Genomic DNA, 23,131 nt, shown 5'->3' on the forward strand with positions numbered 1-23,131 from the left:
GTGCTTGCAACATCAATTCTCAAATTGTATTTATTTCCACAATTCTCAAAGGGTTTTGGATTTCGGTTTGGATTAATAAGGGCCTACAATGGTTTCCAAGTTGTAGGTTGATTTTATTTTAGTTCGTTTGACTTTGGTTTGACTATACTTTCGTTGTTTGATTTTCAATGTTGACTTGGTTTGAAATGTTTTGAAATTAGTCTTCCGCTGTGTGTATTTGATAGTTGCCTTAACCGTTATCACGGTGACGGTAATGTCTTACATATTCATATTTAAAGTTTTAAACAGGACAAAACAAGTATTTTAAAAAGAAGGAATTTCTAAGGTGTTACATTTATGGAATTCATAAGTGTTAACTTTTGTTAGCCGTAAATCGCATGAGCACTATATTAGTTAAGTTATTAATTAATACTCCATAGTATTTTAAATTAAACTTAATAGGCCAACACACGTGGTAGCATCATTATCATCCTTAAAACAAGCTAAGAAACACAGTTGCCACCCGACTTCCAGGTGCGTGCTTCTCCAGCACGCTTCCCTCTCTTTCACTACTTAAAAGATGTAATATCTTCACATGTCCAAGGTCAATTCAGAAAATTAACCAAACATTACCTTACCCCTATTTTTTAGTAACGTAAAGATTCAGACACCCCCGCGCCTCTTCTTACTCAACTACAAATTCTTTTTTACAAGTATCTTTATTATTACAACCGCCTAATTATCAGACATTCAAACAATTAAAATACTTCTTTTTCCGAAAATACCCTCACTTTTTAACTTATGTTAAGAAATATTTGCTTTTACGAGGGTATTTGTGTCTTTTTGTGCCGTAAAAAATAGCCGTTCATTTTTTTATTTTTACCTGTAAATTTAAAATACTTTTTATTTTCTGTCACGAAAAAGTATAATACGTGAAGCAAAAGTTCAGAAAGAGGAGAGAGAAATATTGAAGGTTGCGCATTTCGTGCCCCCCCCATTTTTCTTTTCATGTCCCCTATTTTTTCGCATGGAATCCAAATTAGGGTTTTTGCATTTGTTCACTTTTGGTTTTGATCTGTTGGATTGAAATTTGATTTACGTTAGTACATTTTTGAGAAAGAATTTTAGATCGTCGCTGAATCTGGTATATGTCCTTTTTATGTTTATTTCGATCTTCTTTAATTTTTTTGTTTATTTTTTCATAATTTGTGACGAATCTTTTCTCATTTTAGGTGTTATTTTTGGATTGAATTTGGAATTTCGAGTGATCATTGCAAAATCAGATTTCGCCGAGAATTAATTGTCAATTTTAGTGGAAATTTCTTGTGGAACCAACTTTGATGTTTTGCTTTGGGCTCGAATTTTCACCGACTTGTGAGTATCACATTATAATTATTATGTTTGATTAAATTTTAGTGAATAATATTTGGGTATTTGAAGAATGAATGTGATGTTTGATTGATTTGTAATTTTTATATGTGAACGTGAAGGTTGGATAACTTAGATCTTGAAATTGGCTCCCCAACGCCGGTCACAGCGCCACATGGGTGGCCAGATGCAACAGAGCAATGCCGCAGCGGCGGCAGCTCTGTATGATCACCCCGGTGCTGCCGGTGGGTCCCTTTATAATGGGGGTCCCACTAGTAACGATGCCGGTGATGCTGTCATGGCTCGCTGGCTCCAATCTGCCGGGTTGCAGCATCTGGCCTCTCCCTTGGCTTCCAACAATGTGCCCAATCTTCTGATGCAGGTATGCTTTTTTTGCATTTATTGTGATGATCACTTTCTAGTTAACTGTTCTCAAAAATATAATTTATTTTGGGGAGATTTGGTTTTTTAATTTTTTGAATTGGGTATATTGTTTTCGAGTTTAAAGCTATATTGACTAATTTGGAAAGACTAGTGAATTTTTAAATGGGATGCATTTTTTGTTGTTAGATACTTATTTGTTCATAGTAATGTGTCTTTCAATCAATCAAAGCCTTAAACCTGTAAGTGGGGTCGGCTACATGAACCAAATTTGATTATTCCGTGTAGTCATCAACAAAGATCCTCTTCCCCCATCCCTTACGATCCAATGCCTCATTTTCATGCACATCCATATGCTTTATATCCTTCCTAACTCCTTCCAACCAAGTCATTTTCGGTCTCCCAAGCCCTGTGAAAATGTGTCTTTGTTTTCTTGGAAATAAATGATCAATTATGTACTTGTATATTGTATGGGGTCTTGGATTTTAAAGCTATATAGACTAATTATAGAAAGATGAGTGAATTTTAAATGTGCTTTGTCTTAGATTTTTTTTTTCATCTGATGAAAAAATGATTAATTATGTACTTGTATATTGTATGGGGGAATGTGTGGTTTCAAATAAAAATATGATTTGTTTTGATAACATATGCTGTTATAGATATTGTGTTGATTGTGGAGTTTTTAGTTTGTTAGCTAATTGTATAGTGCATTAACGGTGTTGCAGGGCTATGGGGCACAATCTATGGAGGAGAAGCAAAGGCTGTTCAAATTAATGAGAAACCTGAATTTCAATGGGGAATCTGGTTCTGAGCCATATACGCCTACAGGCCAGAGTGTTTCTGCAGATGGTTTCTATTCACCTGAGTTTCGCGGGGATTTTGGAGCTGGGCTTTTGGACCTGCATGCTATGGATGACACAGAACTTCTGTCAGAGGTATTTTCCTTGATAGCATGCGATATGGAGTTTGCAAGATGTTAATGTTATTCAGGGTGTGTCTGTATTGCTCTTTTGTGAGGCTTTGTTGTTTTATGACTTATTCTTGTGCTTTTTATTTTATTGACCAATTTTTTTTCTTCATTCTTCCTCATTTTTCAAATTATTCCTCCAGCATGTTTTCTCGGAGCCCTTTGAGCCCTCACCTTTCTTGCCGGGTTCAGCAGCTTCACTTGATGATGACAGACAGTCTAGGGGACAAGGACAGCCTGATGCAGATGCTCCTGCTTTGTCAACTACATTTGATAAAGATACTATTCCAAAAGAAAATAATGTGGCCAAAATAAGAGTAGTTGTAAGTATTATCTGAAATGATCTTTTTAATCTAGTTTCTTGCATCTGTGAGTTCTTATGCTATTGTCATAAAAGCATGTTTTGAGTCTTTTCCTTTTTTTCTTTTATTGAAGCAAATAAGTGCTCTCATGATTTTTTATATATATGACTTAATATGTTGTCCTGTTTCTTCACTGGATTATTGTTCCCATAATTTGAATGCGGGTTTATTGGCCTTGCAAATGGTAAATGGTTGCCTATGTATCTCAAATGGCATTGCTAAAAGTAATGGGGGAATTGTGAACGTGCTAAACTAACGTATTTGATAACCCATACAAATATACAATTAACAATAATGAATTCAATCTAGCAAACAGCCAATTAAAATAGAGATAAATATAACTTATAAAAATACAAGGAAAGTTTTTTTTTTCGTTAGAAATTGGGAATGTAAGTGTTGGGACAAAACCCACTAATACATTATGGAGAAATTCAAATGGATATAGATGATGAATTATACGATTTTATTCTTATGAAAACTCACTCACACTTAGGGATGTGCTATGAAACCGAATCAGAATTCTAAGGGCGTGTTCGGCGCTAGCTTTTGAGTAGCTTTTAGGTAGCTTTTAGTGGTTTGACCAAGTCAAACCACTACTCAACAAAAAATGTGAGTGTTTGGCAAAGTAATAGTTCAAGTAGCTTTTAGTGGTGGAGGTAGCTTTTATTAAAAGCTAGGATTATTAGCTTTTGAAGTTAGAGGTAGCTTTTGAAGTAGCTTTTGAAAATTTAATGTATAGTTTTAAAAATAAAATATTGATTCTTAAATGTAACAGCTACTCAACCACTACTTTACCGAACAATTATACCTAAATTATCTTTTTTCACAGCTAACAGCTTGTTGACAGCTAATAGCTATCTCCACAGCTCACAGCTACAGCTACCTTCACAGCTATATTTTGCCGAACATGCCCTAAACCCAAACATGAATATCAGATTATGATAATTGAGCTGAAATTTCGGTTTGGGTTGGAATTCTTTTTAAAACTGATTCTCTCCTTGATTGGGGATGTGGATATTTTAGGGTATTTAATATGGATTGATTATAAATTAAATGTATTGATATTATGTGTTAAATCTGTTTGTAGCCTAGTGGTTGTAAAATAAGGTAGGTGCATCCAAGGGTAGTGTTTTGCTCATTTGAATTTTTTTTCCCTCAATTTATGATTATAAAATGAGCAAAAAAACATTAAATGAGCAGAAACTTAGGTGCAAGGGTGTATATACGATTTTTTTTAATTAAAGCCCTTTGTGACAGATTAGTATAGGCTATAGCTGTGCACTACTCAAGGTTGCACGGATTCGCCAAATGGCTGCCGTCTCCTGTACCGGATGCGTCCCCAAGGCGTCCCCTTCGAAAGTGGTACGGCAAGCTATTTTGGGGACGTTTAATTTTTTTTTTTTATTTGAAATCAGTGACTGTATTCTGTAGATGGCAGTCCAGTAGGTAGAAGTCACTTTCCGCTTTTTTTTTATTTTTATTTTTTATGTTTTATTGTTTTTTATAAATAGTACTACTGTATTTTTGAGGCGCTTTAAAGTTTAAAAGAGAAAGAAGCTTAATGAGAGTGATAAGCTTAGAAGATATAGAATCTAATATTTGCAACGAGCCAATTATGTGTTTGATTGTTTGTAATTGTTCTCATCTTGTAATTTCGGTACAATAGTAAATCTAACCTTTATCCGACCATATTGAACCAAAAAGAACCAATATAAAAAATATTGGTTTCAATTTAGGGCGGACAAAATTGGACCCTGAAAGTAACATACTTTTGAAATAATTTTCTTAAAGGTAATTGAGTTGAATTTGCAGTCCTACTCATATTCATAGCCTCATACACTCTAGAAAACCTAGATTTAGATAGCACAAAAGTTGTATTAATATGCGTGTAACTTGTATATATTGATGACCATAGGTATATATATTGCATAGGCATATAATGAAACATTGACGGATAAGGAGAAAACACGTTGAAAACCTAGCTTCGTGCACACCTGCCTTTGCCTTGTGCATATGTGCTTCCCTAATTGCTCTTTTGCTCAATGCATGGATACACAAATTCTTGTATTCCCCAACTTTGTAATTTATTGGCCTTGCTTGGACGAGTATGTGTAGGTAAGAGCAATTGCGCTACCACCCTCTCCAAAGCCCCATGAGTATGACCTATGCTCAAATCCAATCACCACTCTTATGTCCCTATTGATCTACTTTTAAACCATCTGCACGAAACCCAACAAATAAATACTTGTTTATGGATAAAATAAACCCTTTTGTAAATAGATTTATGGAATTCCAAGCAATGACAAAAGTAAACTTTTCCGAGGAGACGATGTAGAGGTTTTTGGCTAGAATGGTATGTTTCTTTTTATACTAGAATTTTATACAACTTTTCTTACTTGCATGCAATAGATTACTTGTTAAGATGAAGAATAGGTGAGAGGGGCCAGTGGGCAAATTAAATTGGCTGATGAAGTGTAATTTGCTTACATGCAATAGGTCTACTACTGACAGCAATGTAGAGGTCATTCCCTAGAATGCTACTTTTCTCAATAATGTATACAACTTGTCTTTGCACTTGTGTCCAAACATTAGGCAGTATCTTGTGCTTGAAATTTGGATTCTTGATAAGTAGGCTACTTAGATTTGTGTCTATATTTGATATCCATGCTCCAGTCTAAGTAACACAATTCATAATATTAGTGCTATAAAGTTGATGAAGAAGATTGACTATTAGTCTGCATGTTTTCCTGTGGTAATCTAATGTAAATGCGCACAAATAGATTGTTGGGTTTAGTTATTATTTTTTTGCATTGTGCTCATGCATGTTAAGAAATCTAAATCTAATGGCCAACGAATTTACGTCAGCAAGATTTATGTGAGTTTTTAGCGTTTCTTGTATATTTTGTAGACAGACATTGTATGCAGCACAGTTCCTTTTTACGAAGTTTTAGAGAAGCCAATTATGAATTCATGCTAGGATAGTATATAATTTTTGAAGCTGTTGTAGATGCCTTCAGTAGATAATTATATTGTCCTGCCGTGGGCTGCTTGCTAATACAGATGCCTGGATTCTCCCTAAGCTTGCTGTTAACAATGATATATTTGCGTAAATTGATATAAGCCTGTAACTGTTTATAAGTTGTGTGTAATGTTATGTCGTCTTTTGTCCATTTTAAGGGATATGTGGGATCTCTAAAGGCTATGTTTATGTTATTAGGTGCGCAAAAGGCCTTTGAACAAAAAGGAGCTTACTCGAAAGGAAGATGATGTAGTTACTGTTTACGACAATGCTTTGACTGTTCATGAACCCAAATTGAAGGTATCTATATTTTTGTATGCAGTGACAACTTGAGATTAGCTTTGTATTGGGTAAAGTTGACTGTGGGTTTTAGTGTTTTATTGTTACTATTTCTGTCCTTGATATTATTCTATTTTTAATTGTGAAATCACTACTTATTCTATTTTTGCCTCATATGAAAGGTGGACTTAACAGCATATGTTGAGAAGCATGAATTTTGTTTTGATGCTGTTCTGGATGAGCATGTAACAAATGATGAGGTATTCCATTTTTCGAATTTTAGGTATTTTGGTTATACTAATGGACGTATAGTAAAGCTCATCTGTATTCTGTTTTCGTTATTCCTCATTTCTTTTTCCGTCAGGTATATCGTGGTACAGTTGAACCAATCATTCCAACCATATTTCAGCGCACAAAGGCAACATGCTTTGCATATGGTCAAACTGGTATATATGGTTCTCTTCTCTGTTTACTTGTCTGCAATGTGAAATATAGGATTGTTTTCGTTTTTTTTTTTTTTTTTTTTTTGTCAGTTTTCCTCATGCAAGTTTGAATTATAGTATTGTTTTTTTTTTTTTTAAATCAACTCTTCAGAGTTTGTGATATAATAAAATTGGTCTCTGTTCGTCAAGATCTCCACTTCTGGTACTTTAGTGGGCTGTAGTGGGAGCATCTTCTTAGGGATTATTTGTTTTGACTTTCTTTGCTGGATTAATATACCAGAGGATAGACTTGTAGTTCTAACTTATTGTTAGTTTTCACACTTTGGAGCTTAAGCATTGAATGGTGAAGATCTTGGGGAAATGAAATGATCCTTCGAGCGAGTAAGCAAGAACGAGGGAGCATTATTGCTGGAAGCAGCTTTCCTGTGCTCAGTCTATGGGGTTGCTGATATACAAGGGAGGGTGGGAGCTTTGAGGGGTTAGGGAGGAAACAATTCTTGTTATTGTAATTCAAAGTATTAAATAGTTATGTAAAATTTTTAAAAAAAAATTCTCTTCCAAGGCAAAACTCTGATCTATGTTCTGATATACAAGGGAGATGTATAGTTTTTTGTTTTTTATGTTTTGGATGATCGATCACCTGTGATGTAACAAATCATTCTGTATCTAATTTTCAGGTAGTGGTAAGACATTTACCATGAAACCTTTACCTATCAGAGCTGCTGAAGATCTTCTGAGACTGTTGCACCAGCCTGTTTATCGTAATCAAAGATTCAAATTGTGGCTCAGTTACTTTGAGATCTATGGGGGCAAATTGTTTGACCTCTTATGTGACAGAAAGTATGGTTCATACATGTTAATTCACTTCTTACTCGTGTTCCGTTTTGGGATAGTTGGATGGGTTACTTTATGTCTTTGTATACCTTGCTATTTGCTTCACTTTTTTACAAACTAGTTGTGGTTTGTGACTTTTTGCTGATAATTGTGCTCTTTTAATTTAAATCTTATTTAGAAAACTGCTTTGTGCGCTTTAGTATGATTTTGCTGCAATGGATGTTGGTTTGTTTTTCAGCATGTCCTATTTGGAAAAGGCAATGAAAATTATTTTCTTTTTGTGATACCAACTAGTGTACTGTATACTTCTACACTACCTATTAAATCTGTATATTATCAGATAAAATGCATTATATTTGAGAGTTTTGTGTTGATAATTATTCTAGTTGGCATTATTGCATTATTTTTTGAAAAGTGGCAGATGTACTTACTGAATGAGCAATTTTCTCTGTAGGAAACTCTGTATGAGGGAAGATGGACGGCAGCAGGTCTGCATTGTCGGACTGCAGGAGTTTGAAGTTTGTGATGTGCAAATAGTTAAAGAGTATATTGATAGAGGGAGTGGAGCAAGAAGTACTGGTACCACAGGGGCCAATGAAGAATCGTCAAGGTCACATGCTATCCTTCAGCTTGTTGTGAAAAAGCACACTGAAGTAAAGGACACAAGACGAAATAATGAAGTTAATGAAGCCAAGATTGGGAAGGTGGTTGGAAAAATTTCCTTCATTGATTTGGCTGGAAGTGAAAGAGGGGCAGATACAACTGATAATGATCGACAAACAAGGTGCTTTTCCCACAAAATCTCTTTGCTTCCGTCTTTGGTCCTCATGAAGTGGCAACAAGGACAAAACAATAGTTTTGTTGATAAAAATGAATACAGTGTTGTCCTGCGATGGAGGTCATTTAGTTCCTATTTTAATACTAAGTCTACTACTCATTACTGCTTGTGCTTGTAGTTCCATCTGTATTTTTTTGTTGGCATACCACATTTTAGGCCATTAAAGAGGAGAATTAGAAATTTTGAATATATAAAACATATTAGAATGATATCCTTTTCTGCTTTTCAAATATTTGTTCTTGTTGCTTATGATGTTTATTGTCACTTTCTTGGTTGACTTGTTTCAGGATTGAGGGAGCTGAGATTAATAAGAGTCTTTTGGCTCTCAAGGAGTGTATTCGGGCACTTGACAACGACCAACTTCATATTCCATTTCGAGGGAGTAAACTCACTGAGGTTCTTCGTGACTCATTTGTTGGCAACTCAAAGACTGTTATGATTTCTTGCATTTCTCCAAATGCTGGATCATGTGAACATACCCTTAATACTCTAAGATATGCAGATAGGTACTTACGATTTCATTCAGTTTTGTGATTATGTGTTTCTAATTGCATATATCTTAATTACAATTTTCATTGTTGATTTGAATGGACAGGGTAAAAAGTCTCTCGAAAAGTGGGAATCTAAAAAAGGATTCGTTGCAGAGTTCACTACCAACTGTAAATAAGGAATCTTCGTCCATGCCAAGCGCACAAGTTTTCACAGATGTTGAGGCCGTTCAGGAGCGTCCAGAGGCTAGAGGAGCTGTTGTCAGTAGAAAAGCAGTAGAGAAGGAAAACTTTTCCTACAACCCTCCATCTGATTTTCCAAGTTACAGCTACAATGGAAGGAGTGTGAATAGTGCTGCTTCTGGATCAAGTGATGGAGATAAATTTGAGAGGAAAAATACTTTTGTTGGTTCTACTAGTCAAAAGACTTACTCATCATCTGCCCAGAATTCTGCTGATATGGAAGAAAACATTCAGAAGGCATCCCCTCCTCGCAGAAAAATCTCAAGTAGGGATGACAAGACAGAAAAACTTGGGACCTGGCTTAAGAAAGATGGGGTTGGGCCTGATCCATCAACCATAACTCACAGATCTCATAATATGAGTGCTGCAAATGCAAACAGTGTTTCATCGAGGCATAGTGAACCTGAAACTGTTGCGAATGATGGAAATATTGATGCGATACTAGAGGTTGGTTTTCCACGATTTTGATCAGTATCCCTTTATCACTATTTACAGCTTTGGTTTGATGTCAAATTGCAATCTTTTACCTATTTTGACACTAGCTGAAAGTCTCTTTCTTGCTTGCTGTATTTTATTTTGCATTTCTCAAGTGTTTATGTCAATCTGTTTCAATTTTTGGTAGGAGGAAGAAGCACTTATTGCCGCACATCGAAAGGAGATAGAAGATACAATGGAGATTGTCCGTGAAGTATGTGATCTTTACAGTTGTAAAGCTTTTAGTAAAGAGCTTTTGTTTAAAAAGCATTAATGTTATTCGTTATTTTTTACTACGTAAATTGGTTTGATTGGGAAATAAATTTTATGGATTACAAAATTGTTCTTCGTAAGCATGTTTTTTTACAAAAGACGACAAAAAGAGAAAGCTAGAAACAAAAAAACCTTGGATAGTGTTTGCAAATAGACAGCTAATATTTTCCAGCTTTACACTGTGTGATTGTGTGTTCACTATTACATGGGAGGGCATTTAAAGTTGATGGGAGGTGTTGAAGGGCATGTAGGGTGATTAAACACCTTTGTTACTTCCACTTTTCATATTTAGCCTAAAGTTTAGGGTATATCTAGCATATAAACAATTTGCTTGTGAATTTTAGTCATGTCCAATCTTAATTTTCTCCAGAACATAGTTTAGTAAGAGATAAATTCTGTTTCTATTCTGTTGCAACATCCTTAAAATTATCACATTGAAGTTAAGAAAATTGAAGTACGCATTGAAGTTTGAAAGAAGGAAGTAGCTCTTAATGAATAAACTAATAGGATTGACTTCTACAATGTGCAGTAACTGCAGCTATTTCTTTTATATGCTACAGGAAATGAAGCTTTTGGCAGAAGTTGAGCAACCAGGGAGTCGAATCGACAATTATGTTGCACAACTGAGTTTTGTTCTCTCACGGAAGGCTGCAGGTCTAGTTAGCCTGCAGGCTCGGCTTGCCAGATTTCAGCACCGGCTTAAAGAGCAGGAAATTCTTAGCCGAAAGAGGGTTCCACATTAACCATATTCTCTTGTCAACACACCTCACTTTGAACATTCAAAAAGAGTTATTTCATGTTGACATGGTACCCAACTTTGTTGCACTGGTGTAGTCAAGAAGCTGTGATGTTACATCTCACAAGCGTGTGTCATGTCCAAGCTTCTGCCCAAGAGAACTTTGTGGAAATATTTGTGTTTTTTGTGAAAGATATTCATGTAGTCAATTGTATTATTTTAGTGAAGTCTGATATGATGATAGACGGGCTGTGGTCTGGCTGAAGAAGGGTGATAGGGGGAGATGATTACACAACACTTGCGTTTTAGTTTGAGAAGTGGAAGAAATGCTTTTATCGTTCTGTTCTTTAATTCATTGAATTCCAAAATTTCTTGTAATTTGCATATAACCACAATGATAGGAAATAAAATTGGTGAACCATAACTAGAGCTGATAAGTTCTATTCCAGTTCTTAAATTTGCTGGGTTGCACCAGGAAGGCCGAGCAAATGGTTATGTTTTTGTTGCAAGAACATGCAAGGGGCTTCAAAAATCATATACTTGGGTGTGCAGTTCTTAACTTTGTAACCACATTAGAGTGGAAATGCAGCAAAAACTCTTCAATTGATTATTTTGGGTACTTTTCTTGCCTATATTTGAAGAAATGGAGAAAGGAAGAAAATTAAATTGGCTATAACTGATTGCCGATTGCAACGTTATAAAAAATTAAAAACTAACACGAGTACAATTTTTTTCTTTTATAAAAAAGGAAAACATACAAAAACAATTAAAAGAAATCTAGCATTTTATTATTATTTAAAAAAGAAAAAAAATACAAGTTTAACAATTTGATATATTTGTAAATAAATAAGTAACAAAAACAACGATGTTCAAGGAAGAACGCTAGTAGTGTTAGTTGTTTTACCATGAACAATTGTTTTTTTTTTATTTTTTTATTTTTTTGTGTGTGTGTGTGTGTGTACTACTCATGATGATTTGCCTGTGTGTGTGTGTACTACTCATGATGTTTAGGCAAATCTTAGTAAGGTAATTTTAGGAATTTGCTTAAGGTTTAAGGGGTAATTACAATCATAGCCATAACATCAATTATAATAACCAAGAGTAAATATAAAGCAATAAACAAGTAATCCAAATATTAGAAGAGAGTTTAGAGATACAATACTGAATAAAGATAGGCTCCTTGATGAGAATAGACAATAGATCCGTAAGAATTAATCAAGAACTTGCTAACATATTTTGTATTAATGTATGAGTATGCGTATGAGAGTATTACAATGCTAGGTTTAGCTATATATACCTAGGGGTTCCTAGGTTTCATATGAATATTCAGAGTATATTCAAAAGACAAGATCTTTTGATTTTGTTCTTCTTTCATTATGCAGCTCGGGTATCTTTGGCATATTCCCAACTGATTGATTCTTTGATCTTCTTGCCATACTTGTATCAATCAAGCTATCTTGGTTGATCTTTGATTTATTTGACCTATTTTCGGTCACTTGGCTATGCCCTACGATTTATGGGCTTCTTCAGAGTATGGGCCCAACAATTGCCTTAATTTCTATGTTCAAGTATTTGAAGATGGAAGTAATAAAACATGTCGTTGGATTATTTTCAAATTTGGAAGTTTTTTCTTACAACGGTTAACAAAAATAGGGAGTGGGTGACGTTTATTACGCAAGTACTTGGGAGTCGTAACCGACGATTTGTCTCCTTGAAGTATTTATCGGGTGTGCAGGCTTCAATCAAATCACTTTACTCTTTCCCCCAATTCGAACTTCTTTCTTAGGTATTTCTCTTTCCTCTTTGTTTTATTTTTTTATCCGTTTCTTTTGCATTTTCTGCGACGAGTGACATGGTGAGAGTGGTGTTTGCTGGGGCTGAGGAAGGTGTAAAGAATGAAGCCGATTTTTGTTGCGCAGAACGTATTCCCTGTTAAGGACATTTATCCTTCTCAACCGACGAAGGATGATGTGAGGAAATTGCTACTGTTGCACGCTTTCCCGATGGGGTGGTGGCGAAGCTTATATTTTCTAAAGGGAGGGCAGACTGGACTACCCATGGCTGCTGGGTGTGTTTAACTTGGAGGGTTTTGCGAGTTCTTGATTTGCTGAGTGCGAAGTTGGGTATCTCGCTGGATGTGAAGGATCTTTGCTATCCCTACACTATTAGGACAAGTGGTAAGGGCCGGGTTACTCTATGTTTGAAGGATGGTGTTGATCGTTTGGTGACAAAATTGGAGAAGGTTTTTAATAAGAAATGGTATCATAGGTTTTATTTGTGAGGATTGATTCTTTTGGTGGAGATACCAGTTTCTTAATTGACACTGTTGAGGCTGAAGGTTTTTTAATTTCTTATTTTGTGTTGATTTTCCTTCTTTGTTGATTTGGGCTTATTTGCGTTTTATTTGCAACGAGTAAGTTGAAGCACCGCACTAAATCTCAGCCCTTGGTTAATCGTTTGTATGAGTTGAGTTTTGTCGAGAGATCCTTCGTAAGTTGACACAACCCGAAGCAGTTGTACAAATTGAGAACTTAGACGAGTGGGAATCTGACGAAGAAACTGCCCCTGCTTTGTCTATGTTGTTTTGACATACTTGGTCTGTGTATGTTTAGCGTAATGTATAGCTTTGCTTGTGCTGTGTGTTGGTCGTCTTATTATGCTTGTATTCTTTACGGTCGTGGCTCGGAATTGTCATGTTAAACTGATTTTGGTTTTGTTCGTTGCACTTTGTTTCTTTAGATATTGCTAGTTCGTTGAGGTCCCATGATTTGCTTAGTTCGTCATATATCTTGGGGCGTATTAAACAGAAGGCTTCTAAAGTTGGGGAGGACATTCCTGAGAAGGGTCTTGTAATGAAAAGGGCTCTTTTATCTCTTTCGCCCCATGCTTCTGGTGTAAAGAGGAACTTTGAAGTCCCTGCTGATTTTGATGCCTTGAGTTTCTCCTATGAGACTTTGGCTCCTTATGCAGATAACTTGTTGTTCCCTTTGTTTAAGGAACGTCAATCCTTGTAGACTTTTTGTCGACCTTTCTCAGGAGGCTGTTGTGCACTCTTTTCCAATATGGTATACTCCCCAAAAAAATTTTCTTTAGACAGACACGAGTAAATTACTTGATCCTTGCTAATGTGACTCATGTCTATTCAGAGTCTTCAATCTTTCTTAGGGGTGTTGAGTAAGGTGTCAGAGTTCTCCAGGACTTTTGAAGTCATGAAGAAGGAACGTGACTCTCTCTCTGATAAGTTCAAGGCGGCTTCCGAAGCTTTGAAGAGTGAACAAACTAAGTACAAGGATTATCGTGTTGAGTTTGATGAGACGAAAGGCACTTTGAAGTCTGCTGCGAATGAATCTCTTGATATGGCAAGCTACTACTTTGGCAAGGCTCGTTTGGAGATGATAGAGGAGTATCACCAAGACAAACACGAGGTATGGGATTATGCTACAGAGAAGGTTGCCTTTGCAACGTCTTTCCCTGATGGAGTTGTCGCTCCAGGCTCCCTGTTGCTGAGCTATGCTAATGAAGAGGTGAATTCCCCGGTGAACGAGGACGTGAAGGTTGCTCCGGAAGAAGAGAAGGTCCTCGATGACAAGACTGGAGGAAATTAGCTTTGTAGTGTCATTCCCTCAGTTTTTCAGAACAATTCGTTTTATATTTCTTAGTATTTGTAGTATTACTGCCTAAGTGTAGTGGGATATTTATTTTCTTTTGCTTTTTTGCTGCCTTGTCGTAGCTGGATGCTTTGTTTGTTTTGTTGCTTTGCGCACTTAAGTAATTTTATATTTTATATATCTTGTTTGTTGTTTCTTTCGTGCTTCAATGTATCCCAGTTGCATTACAGTTAGGATGCGGTGTTGCTTTCATGCTTTCCTTGTTTGAAGTTTGTGACTCGTATGTTCCCTATTATGTATGGGGCCTTTGGTGCCTTGTTTCTTTCTGTACTGTAGTGGCTTCCTTGCAAAACTTTTCCCTAACGACCCTTCAATGCTTAAGTCAGTACTCGTAGTTCAAATAAACTTAATTGACTAAGTGTTAGGATAGAAAAATGTACCTTTTTACGTTGTATGTACTTGGAATGCTTTCTAGGTGGGCCTTCTTTTTCAGGGATTTTTTGCATAGAAAATGTGAAGGGAAGGATTTGCATAAAAGTGTAAAGGAGGGGGGGGGGGGGGGGGGGGAAGACTTCGTACCTTTCTCAAGTCTTGACTATTTTGGTTCTTGCGTACCTTAGAAATGGTAAAGCATTATATGTGTTGCGTTCTAGCTTTGTATGACTTCTTTCCCTTCTGCATTCCTTAGTCTGTATGCTCTGTTGCCTACTACTTTTATAATTTCCTATGGCCCTTCCTAGTTGGGTGCTAATTTTCCAACATTCACTTCCCTTGTGTTTTCGTATACCTTTCTAAGGACCCAATCTCCTAACTTGAAGTTTTTGACTCTTATGTTTTTGTTGAAGCTTCTTGGAACTTCTTGTTGGTAGACTGCCATTCTCATCTTTGCGTCTTCCCTGATTTCTTTGATGGTGTCAGTAGGGAATATTTCAAGCATCCCACACTTGAGCCCCACTGTGATCATACACTTAAGTATGGTGGCGTCCAAAGAGAAGGAAACTATAGTAAAAGAGTCGCCAACAAATTTAAGGAACTTGTAAATCATTCATAGGGTGAAGGTTACACCCCTTCACGATCCATGAGATCACTAACTCCATAGTGGTCTGGAACCATGACTGGATATTTTGGGATGAAGGTACAAATCCAACCTAAAAGAGATTGAACCTGCCCTAAAATAGGCCTATACTTTATTCTTCTCATATTCATGTGCGCCATCTGACTAACATACAAACAATATATTAATCCTAAACCTGTTTAATTTTTTTTTGGTTGAATATTAATGCACAAAAAAATCTATTATTGGTGACCACTTGAATTAAAATCATATTAGCCTAAATAAAATTATTAATTATCTTATTAAGCGTGATTTCAAGCAAGAGAGGGCGTGATCAAGCCATAACAATTATATATCAAGCAACATAATCACAAAGATCATCGATCATCATCATTATAATAATCTCAATAAAGCACAATAATATTAGCAAGATCCTAGACACGATACTAACAAGATTAATAACAAACCCTAACATGTCACTAATCAATAAAGATCAAAGCTTTATCCCTAACATGATACTAGCATGATATATAGAAGAAAATAGGAAGCAACCTAATCATGATACCATAAACATACATCTTATTAGGAATATAAGTTATTACCCAAAACATGATACTAGGAATCATAAAGTCATCCTAACATACTACTAGGAATTAAAATAATCTAAGCATGATTCCTAAAGAAATAGAGCAATAAAACAACTTACTTTGTTTCCTCGTATCTCTTTCTATCAAAACAATATACTGTAGACACCTAAAAATGTCTCATCAAAGCCAAACCCGATGATGAACAACCTTTCACCGCCATTACTGGTCGGGTTGAGTATTTAATCTTGAACTGGTTAAATCCATATTTCCATTTCATAAAACAACCCAACTTCTAGCCCATTTCCTCAAACCAAAACTTATTTTCCTCTTTTCGTGCCTTTAAACCCAGAATAATTCATTTCGTGTCCTTTAAAATCATTCATTTCGTGTCCTATCTATAAAAATGTTTATCCCAGTTTATTTTGATCCATAATATTGGTCTAATGATTAAATAGTTGGATGGGGATTTAAAAGAGCTTTCCAACGATATATTATAAGCCTAAATCCGAGTTATAACGAATAAGTTATGACCAAAATATTAAACTGAGCCCAAACCGAACCTAAGCCCACCTTACCTGCGACCCAATGATCATGTGGAGGGTCCAAATGATTTAATACCATTCCTAAACATTATGATTAATTGAAAACTTCTATAAGTTTATAAAAGATCTTAATTATCCTTTTTGAAAAGATAAGATTAAAGAGTTTGAAATTGAATAAAACTCCTTTTTTTGAAAGCCCTAATTTTATTCGAATTGAAAGACATTCAAAGATAGACAGATATGATTTTCGTGCCTCATATTTTTTATCCAAATTTTATATGTTTGGATATCCCTTGAAATTATCTTTCCAATGATATATTATAATATCAATTCCGAGCTATAACGGAAAAGATATGAATAAAATGTCAAACTCTATCCAAAACTGACACCGTCTCACTATTTTGGCCATATCTTTTATTATATAAAATATTTTAATCTTATTCTAATTTAATTAGAAATTAGACTTCAAGATCTTTCCAAAAATATCTTATTCATCTTATTCGGATTTCTGGATAAAAAGATATGATAAAAACAAAAACCGCAAAAACTATTGTTTATCGAGTTTTATTCCGATTTAATTCGGATCTTATCTTGTTTTTTCGACCCTTCTTTTTTATCTATAAATAGAGGTCATATTTCCCCCTTTTCAATCATCAACAATCTTGATCATCAAATAATTCTCTTCTCCCTCTTTAGCTTAAACACTAGCCTCCCCATTCTTTCACTATTCCTTCCTTTAAGCACTCCAAGGAGTCCATACAACACCCGATGTTCCGTCCTTAAACCAAGGCGTGAAAGATACCAATAACTGAGGGTTTGGACCAAATCAAATCTACAATTATTTAATTTAATTTTCATTTGATTTATTTTAATTGAAGTTACTAACAGTTTATTCATGATGTAGCAATTCAACGAAACGCGGAAAGTGAGTAATTAATCACTTAATTACTCTTATTTTTATTCTTATTGTTAGTAACATGATTAGGGTTATTTTATATTTGATTTGACTAACGCTATAACTGTTAAATTGCTTCTAATATTATGTTTATTCTATTGTTATTATGATCACTATATTGCATGTTTAAAGGGAATATGTAATTGAAAATCATGCCTAATAAGATAATTTGGACAACCAGTTTAGGTTCCTTTTTAATCTTGTTATTTAATTCCAGTGATCACAAATATTTTAGAATTATGTGTTGCATTAATATTTAACCAATTTAGCTTAATAATAGTTTGGAGCAAATTGAATATTTTGTTTGCATGCCTTTGAGATCACAGGAATCACTTTTCACTATAAGAATCGAGTAGAGGTGAATACGGGCGAATGTGACTCCATGACTCACTTCGTACTATCATCCCCGATCCTCCTTTCGTGGTTTCGAACCATATGGAGTTAGTAATCTCATGGATTATGAATGGGGTGTAACCTTCACGGGTTAATCATTATTGCCAATCGTTGTCCCTTAATCGTGGTTGCCTTTTATGATCCGTGAACGGTTTACAAGTTCCTTAAAAACTTGTTGGCGGCTCCCTACTTTGCTTTGTCCCTAATCGTATTATGTCAATTCCCATTTCCTATGAGTGCCAAGCATATTCACAACATGCTTTAACGTAGGCGCACTTCGAGCGACGTCTACAATTTGGCGACTCCACTGGGGAGGATTCTTGGTTACTTATCGATTTGAGTGATCGGTATTTAATTAAGATGAGTGGATGAGACTTGAAAGATTCTTGAATTATATTCCTGCGATTTAATTGGCATTGCCACATATGCATATGCTTTTTAGATTACCTTTTTTTGCCACAATAGTACGTGTTCTACGTATGTGGCTAGCCCGGGGGATTTAAGCTCTATCAACCCAAAAACGCTCATGACAATAAGGGTTCATTAGAGTTTTCAAATCCACCCAAACCATGGAGTCGAGTTCGATTTCATCACGAACTCGCGGAGCCGCCCGTTGGCATACACCCTCAAGAGAGGCTGCCTTGCCAACGCGTCCAAACTCTTAACCATGGTACCCTTTGACACCCTTTTAAGCTTGACCATAGTCGAACATAGAACTTGACTTTAGGTTGTGAACTTCATTGCATCATTCGTGACAATGTGCTTATATGTGCATTTTATGACTTTTTATTTATTTATTTATTTTTTCTCTTATCAAACCCTTTTTTTTAGAGTCGAGTCATAGATTTTTTTTTTTTAAATTTTTGAGTCACCCGGATGTTTATTCTCGTATCCTGCACAAGAGTCAACTTATTTTGGTCATATACAGAGTTATAGAAAGAATTACGTGTCGTGCAACCAATGGATCTGTAGCCCCGAGTTTTATCTTTCTTTTGGAATTGGTTTCGTTCCAATCAGAGTCACAGATCAAAAGTTATAACCGATATACTACAGCCTGTCCAGTTTAGGTGTCTTTTTAGCGTCAATTTTCTTATTTTTTTAATTTTTTAATTTTTTTAACTTTTCGTGTCAAGCTAGTCTTAGCCAAGTCCTTTAATCTGTGTCAACTCGTATAACATAGGATTATAGATTTTTATTTTTATTTATTTATTTTTTTTATACCATGAGTCCTAACTCTTCTAGAATTCTAGTCCTCTTCTTAGTTTCTTGTGACCGATTTTTGTGCTAATTAATCTTAACATGTGTTCTTTGTCTTTGATTGTGGTTGATCTTATTTATGACTAATGATTTCCAATGGACCGTTTTCACCTAGTAAATAGCATAAACTTTAAAATTGGACAAAATTAATCAAGTTAGTTTGTCTTTTAGTCTTCCGTGCTATTTGGTCATTGGGTCCTTTGTTTTTCACAACGTCCTCATGTCTAGCTATGCGATCATGCCACGAGTCTTAATAAACTCATCTAATCTCACATGTTGAGTCATTACACACACTTTGTATTCGAGTAATGCACTATATTGTTTATGATCGTATACTAGGACCATGCATGCGTCGTCTTCCGTCATAATAGGAATGGGTGGAGTATTCCCCATTGGTTTTCAAAATTCTTTCATACACTCTTCCTTTCCAATCCGAGTATTGAGTCAATGCATTAAGTGAGCTCATTTTGTTCCATTGTACTCGAGTTCAAGAATCACTAGTTAAGAGTTGGAAGAATAAGGGGAACGTCATTCCTTCCTTCTTTTCTTCCAATCAAAGCATCAGCAATAACAGACTTTGTGTTCCTCTTGGCGGTAACAAGTAATTCATAGGCAACCATGAAGACGAAGCACAAGAGAAGTTCCCATACAAGATTTCATGCTTTTTTTTCTCCCTTTCGTTTCAACCCTTCCCCCTAAAAGTTTAGCATAAGTTCTCCTTATCCATGTGTCTATGTGTCACATTTCTTACCTTCTTCATAAATGACCATCTCTTTCTTACATTCGATCACGTAATTAGCAAAAATAAAAAAAATTGCCGAACTAAACACAAGGTACACCAATGACTTGAGGCACCTTTGGAACCCTGTCATTCCCTATTAACCATTTAATCACATATCCATTTCTTCGTCAACCACTTTGAGCCTCGTCTAATGATTGACCTTATTTATTCAACCCACATTCACTTAACCTTGGGATGGGAAGGTGTGCAATTTGTGTAACAGTCAGAAAGCAAGTTCAAATTAAAAAAAAGGGGAAAAGAATAAGTAAATAATAAAAAAAAGACACAATGTCTAAAGGCAAGTGTTCCAATGTCTCCGATATAAACATGTCTCAAATTGTGTCTCTCATCGAGTGCTTGGTACCGGGCCTGAGAAACATGAATGCTAAGTGACTGATGGACCGCATGATCTGAGATTGCCTACATTGATTCACAAGAATGGATAAAAAAAAAGAAATTAAAAAAAAATATATGAAAAATAAAACTTGCAAAGTCTAATACATAATAACATATCTTGGGGGCTTCTCTTGGGTCTTGAGCCTTTTATTCCTTTCTTCCTTAGCCTTCAACTTAACCACATTACAACCCTTGAAAGACCTCTTTGATGTGTACACACACTTGTGCAAAGTTCGGCTAGAGCTACGTTGGCCTGATTCCTAACGGATACGTAGGCAACCTCATATCGAGGTGCGGCCACATTCATATTCACATTCAAATTCATATCCATGCATGATCGAGTAAAAGAATATCCAATGCTTACTCCTACCCATTTAGAGCTAGACTTGGGGGCTTGAACCCACATCATTTAGCCTACTCAGCCTAAAGAGTCATCATCTTTGACTCTTCTCACATCTCTTTCCATCGCCATAACCCTTGCAGCCAGCCTTAGTATCACATTCACACACTTCACTCACACATCCATATCCATATCAATCATCCTTCCCTTTAAGAGCCCTTTATCATGAAATCTTGTTTCAACACTGTGCATGTTTCATCATATTTAAAGACAACATTCATTAGAAGAAACATTATATACTTGCTTAGTTTCCTGACCTGAGCAATATTCATTGTTTCATGCATCGCATAATGTGCTGAGAAACATTTATATACCAATGATTTTTAATCATAGAAAGCATATCGTGCTTAGCTCCTTGACCTAAGCAACGTTCATTATGCAATAATCACTTCATCTGTATACGTGCTTAGCTTCCAGACCTAAGTGACATTCAAGATCGTTTATTTATACCATATATGATGCTTAGCTCCATGACCTAAGTTCATTCATCGTGTCACATGATGTAATTGTCCTTAGCCTCCTGGCCTAAGGACATGCATCATGCATACATTACTTTCAAGAAAAACAATTCAATCCATGTGATTAATTTTGTCTTGCTCAACGAGGAAGTTCAAAATTTCTTTCATTTTTTCACGTCTTTTCTTTTGGGGAAGTTTAAATAAAATTTTTCAAAATTTTCTCATCGAGGGAAGTTCGAAAATAAAAGTTCAATTTTCACATCTTTCTTTTTCGGGAGAAATTTGGTACCCTCCACTCATGACAAAACTTGACGGAAATTTTTTGCTTTTGCATCTTCATTTGCTTGTGTCTGCACACACACACACATATACACACACACACACTCACAAGTTATACACATGTCATATCGTGTCAAGTCAGTTGGTCAAGTCAATCATAGTTTATACGAGTCCGTTGGCAAATTTTATTTTGCAGGTCTCAATTATAGCCCACGTCCGGGGATAAGCGGACCATTTACAGCCCACGTCCGGGGACAAGCGGACCCTCTACATCTCACGTCCGGGGACAAGCGGACCAATGACAGCCCACGTCCGGGGACAAGCGGACCATCTACATCCCACGTCCGGGGACAAGAAGACCATTTACAGCCCACGTTCGGGGACAAGCGAACTAACTACAGCCCACGTTCGGGGACAAGCGAACCAACTACAACCCACGTTCGGGGATAATCGAACCACCATCATTTCACGGCGCAAGGTTCTCGATACACAGAGACTTGCAAAAATCTCATCATATATCGACTTTCCTCAAGCATGGAAAGTATTATCCTGTGGATTTCTTCAAGCATAGAAACCTGCCAAAATCATATGTCAACTTTCCTCAAGCATGGAAAGTATTATTCGGTGGATTTCTTCAGCATAGAAAACCGCCAAATTCATATGTCGACTTTCCTCAAGCATGGAAAGTATCATCCAGTAGATTTCTTCAAGCATAGAAAGCTACCAAACTTGTCATCAGTCAGCTTTCCTCAAGCATGGAAAGTATTATCCGGTGGATTTCTTCAAGCATAGAAACCTGCCAAAATCATTTGTCGACTTTCCTCAAGCATGGAAAGTGTCATCCGGAGGATTTCTTCAAGCATAGAAACCTGCCAAAATCATGTTGACTTTCCTCAAGCATGGAAAGTATTATTCGGTGGATTTCTTCAAGCATAGAAAACCGCCAAATTCATATTTCGACTTTACTCAAGCCGGGAAAGTATCATCCGGTAGATTTCTTCAAGCATAGAAAGCTACCAAACTCGTCAATCGGCTTTCCTCAAGCATGGAAAACATTTCAACAAACGTCATCCGATGGACTCTTTCAAGCATAGGAAGCTACCAAACTCATTTTTCACCGATACACTAGTGTCAGATACGTATTCTATCCCTTTACTCTTTTATCTGTAGAACTAACATTTTTCTGCAGGTATCGGCGTATACAGAGTGATTTAGGATCGCAGAACGTCTTAAATCATTCATCGTCCCTATCTACTACTTTGACTATCGTTTTCAAAACTAACGTTTCTACAAACTCAGTCAAAGTAGGGGCTTCAGTAGACACCTAAAAATGTCTCCCCAAAACCAAACCCGATGATGAACAACCTTTCACCGCCATTATTGGTCGGGTTGAGTATTTAATCTTGAACTGCTTAAATCCATATTTTCATTTCATAAAACAACCCAACTTCTAGCTCATTTCCTCAAACCATAACTTATTTTCCTCTTTTCGTGCCTTTAAACCCAAAATAATTCATTTCTTGTCCTTTAAAATCATTCATTTCGTGTCCTTTTTATAAAAATGTTTATCCCAGTTTATTTTGGTCCATAATCTTGCTCTAATGATTAAATATTTGGATGGGTATTTAAAAGATATTTCCAACGATATATTAAAAGCCTAAATCCGAGTTATAACGAATAAGTTATGGCCAAAATATTAAACCGAGCCCAAACCGAACCTAAGCCCACCTTACTGCG

The 23,131-nt window shown here is 36.0% G+C and overlaps 1 protein-coding gene across 1 annotated transcript; it reads left to right on the top strand.

The window, feature by feature from the left end:
- Positions 1 to 898: 898 nt before the first annotated feature.
- LOC145632072 (kinesin-like protein KIN-13A) lies at positions 899 to 11,108 on the top strand. Its single transcript, XM_081684345.1, has 14 exons — positions 899 to 1,123; positions 1,212 to 1,353; positions 1,470 to 1,729; positions 2,454 to 2,663; positions 2,839 to 3,018; positions 6,275 to 6,376; positions 6,538 to 6,615; positions 6,720 to 6,801; positions 7,476 to 7,638; positions 8,087 to 8,416; positions 8,758 to 8,976; positions 9,066 to 9,648; positions 9,824 to 9,889; positions 10,509 to 11,108. Exons 3-14 carry the CDS (start codon positions 1,523 to 1,525, stop codon positions 10,689 to 10,691), a joined length of 2,403 nt encoding a protein of 800 aa, XP_081540471.1. The 5' UTR covers positions 899 to 1,123; positions 1,212 to 1,353; positions 1,470 to 1,522; the 3' UTR covers positions 10,692 to 11,108.
- Positions 11,109 to 23,131: the final 12,023 nt, after the last annotated feature.

This window comes from Chenopodium album, chromosome 5 (genome assembly GCF_948465745.1).
Source record: "Chenopodium album chromosome 5, dcCheAlbu1.1, whole genome shotgun sequence".
NCBI lineage: Eukaryota > Viridiplantae > Streptophyta > Magnoliopsida > Caryophyllales > Amaranthaceae > Chenopodium > Chenopodium album.

What these genes read in the sequence shown, in the direction of transcription:
- LOC145632072 (XM_081684345.1), top strand. Translation starts at nt 1,523, where the DNA reads ATGGGTGGCCAGATGCAACAGAGCAATGCCGCAGCGGCGGCAGCTCTG. An exon ending in TGGCCAAAATAAGAGTAGTT is followed by an intron (nt 3,019 to 6,274) that starts GTAAGTATTATC and finishes TTATGTTATTAG; the next exon opens with GTGCGCAAAAGGCCTTTGAA. An exon ending in GATAATGATCGACAAACAAG is followed by an intron (nt 8,417 to 8,757) that starts GTGCTTTTCCCA and finishes GACTTGTTTCAG; the next exon opens with GATTGAGGGAGCTGAGATTA.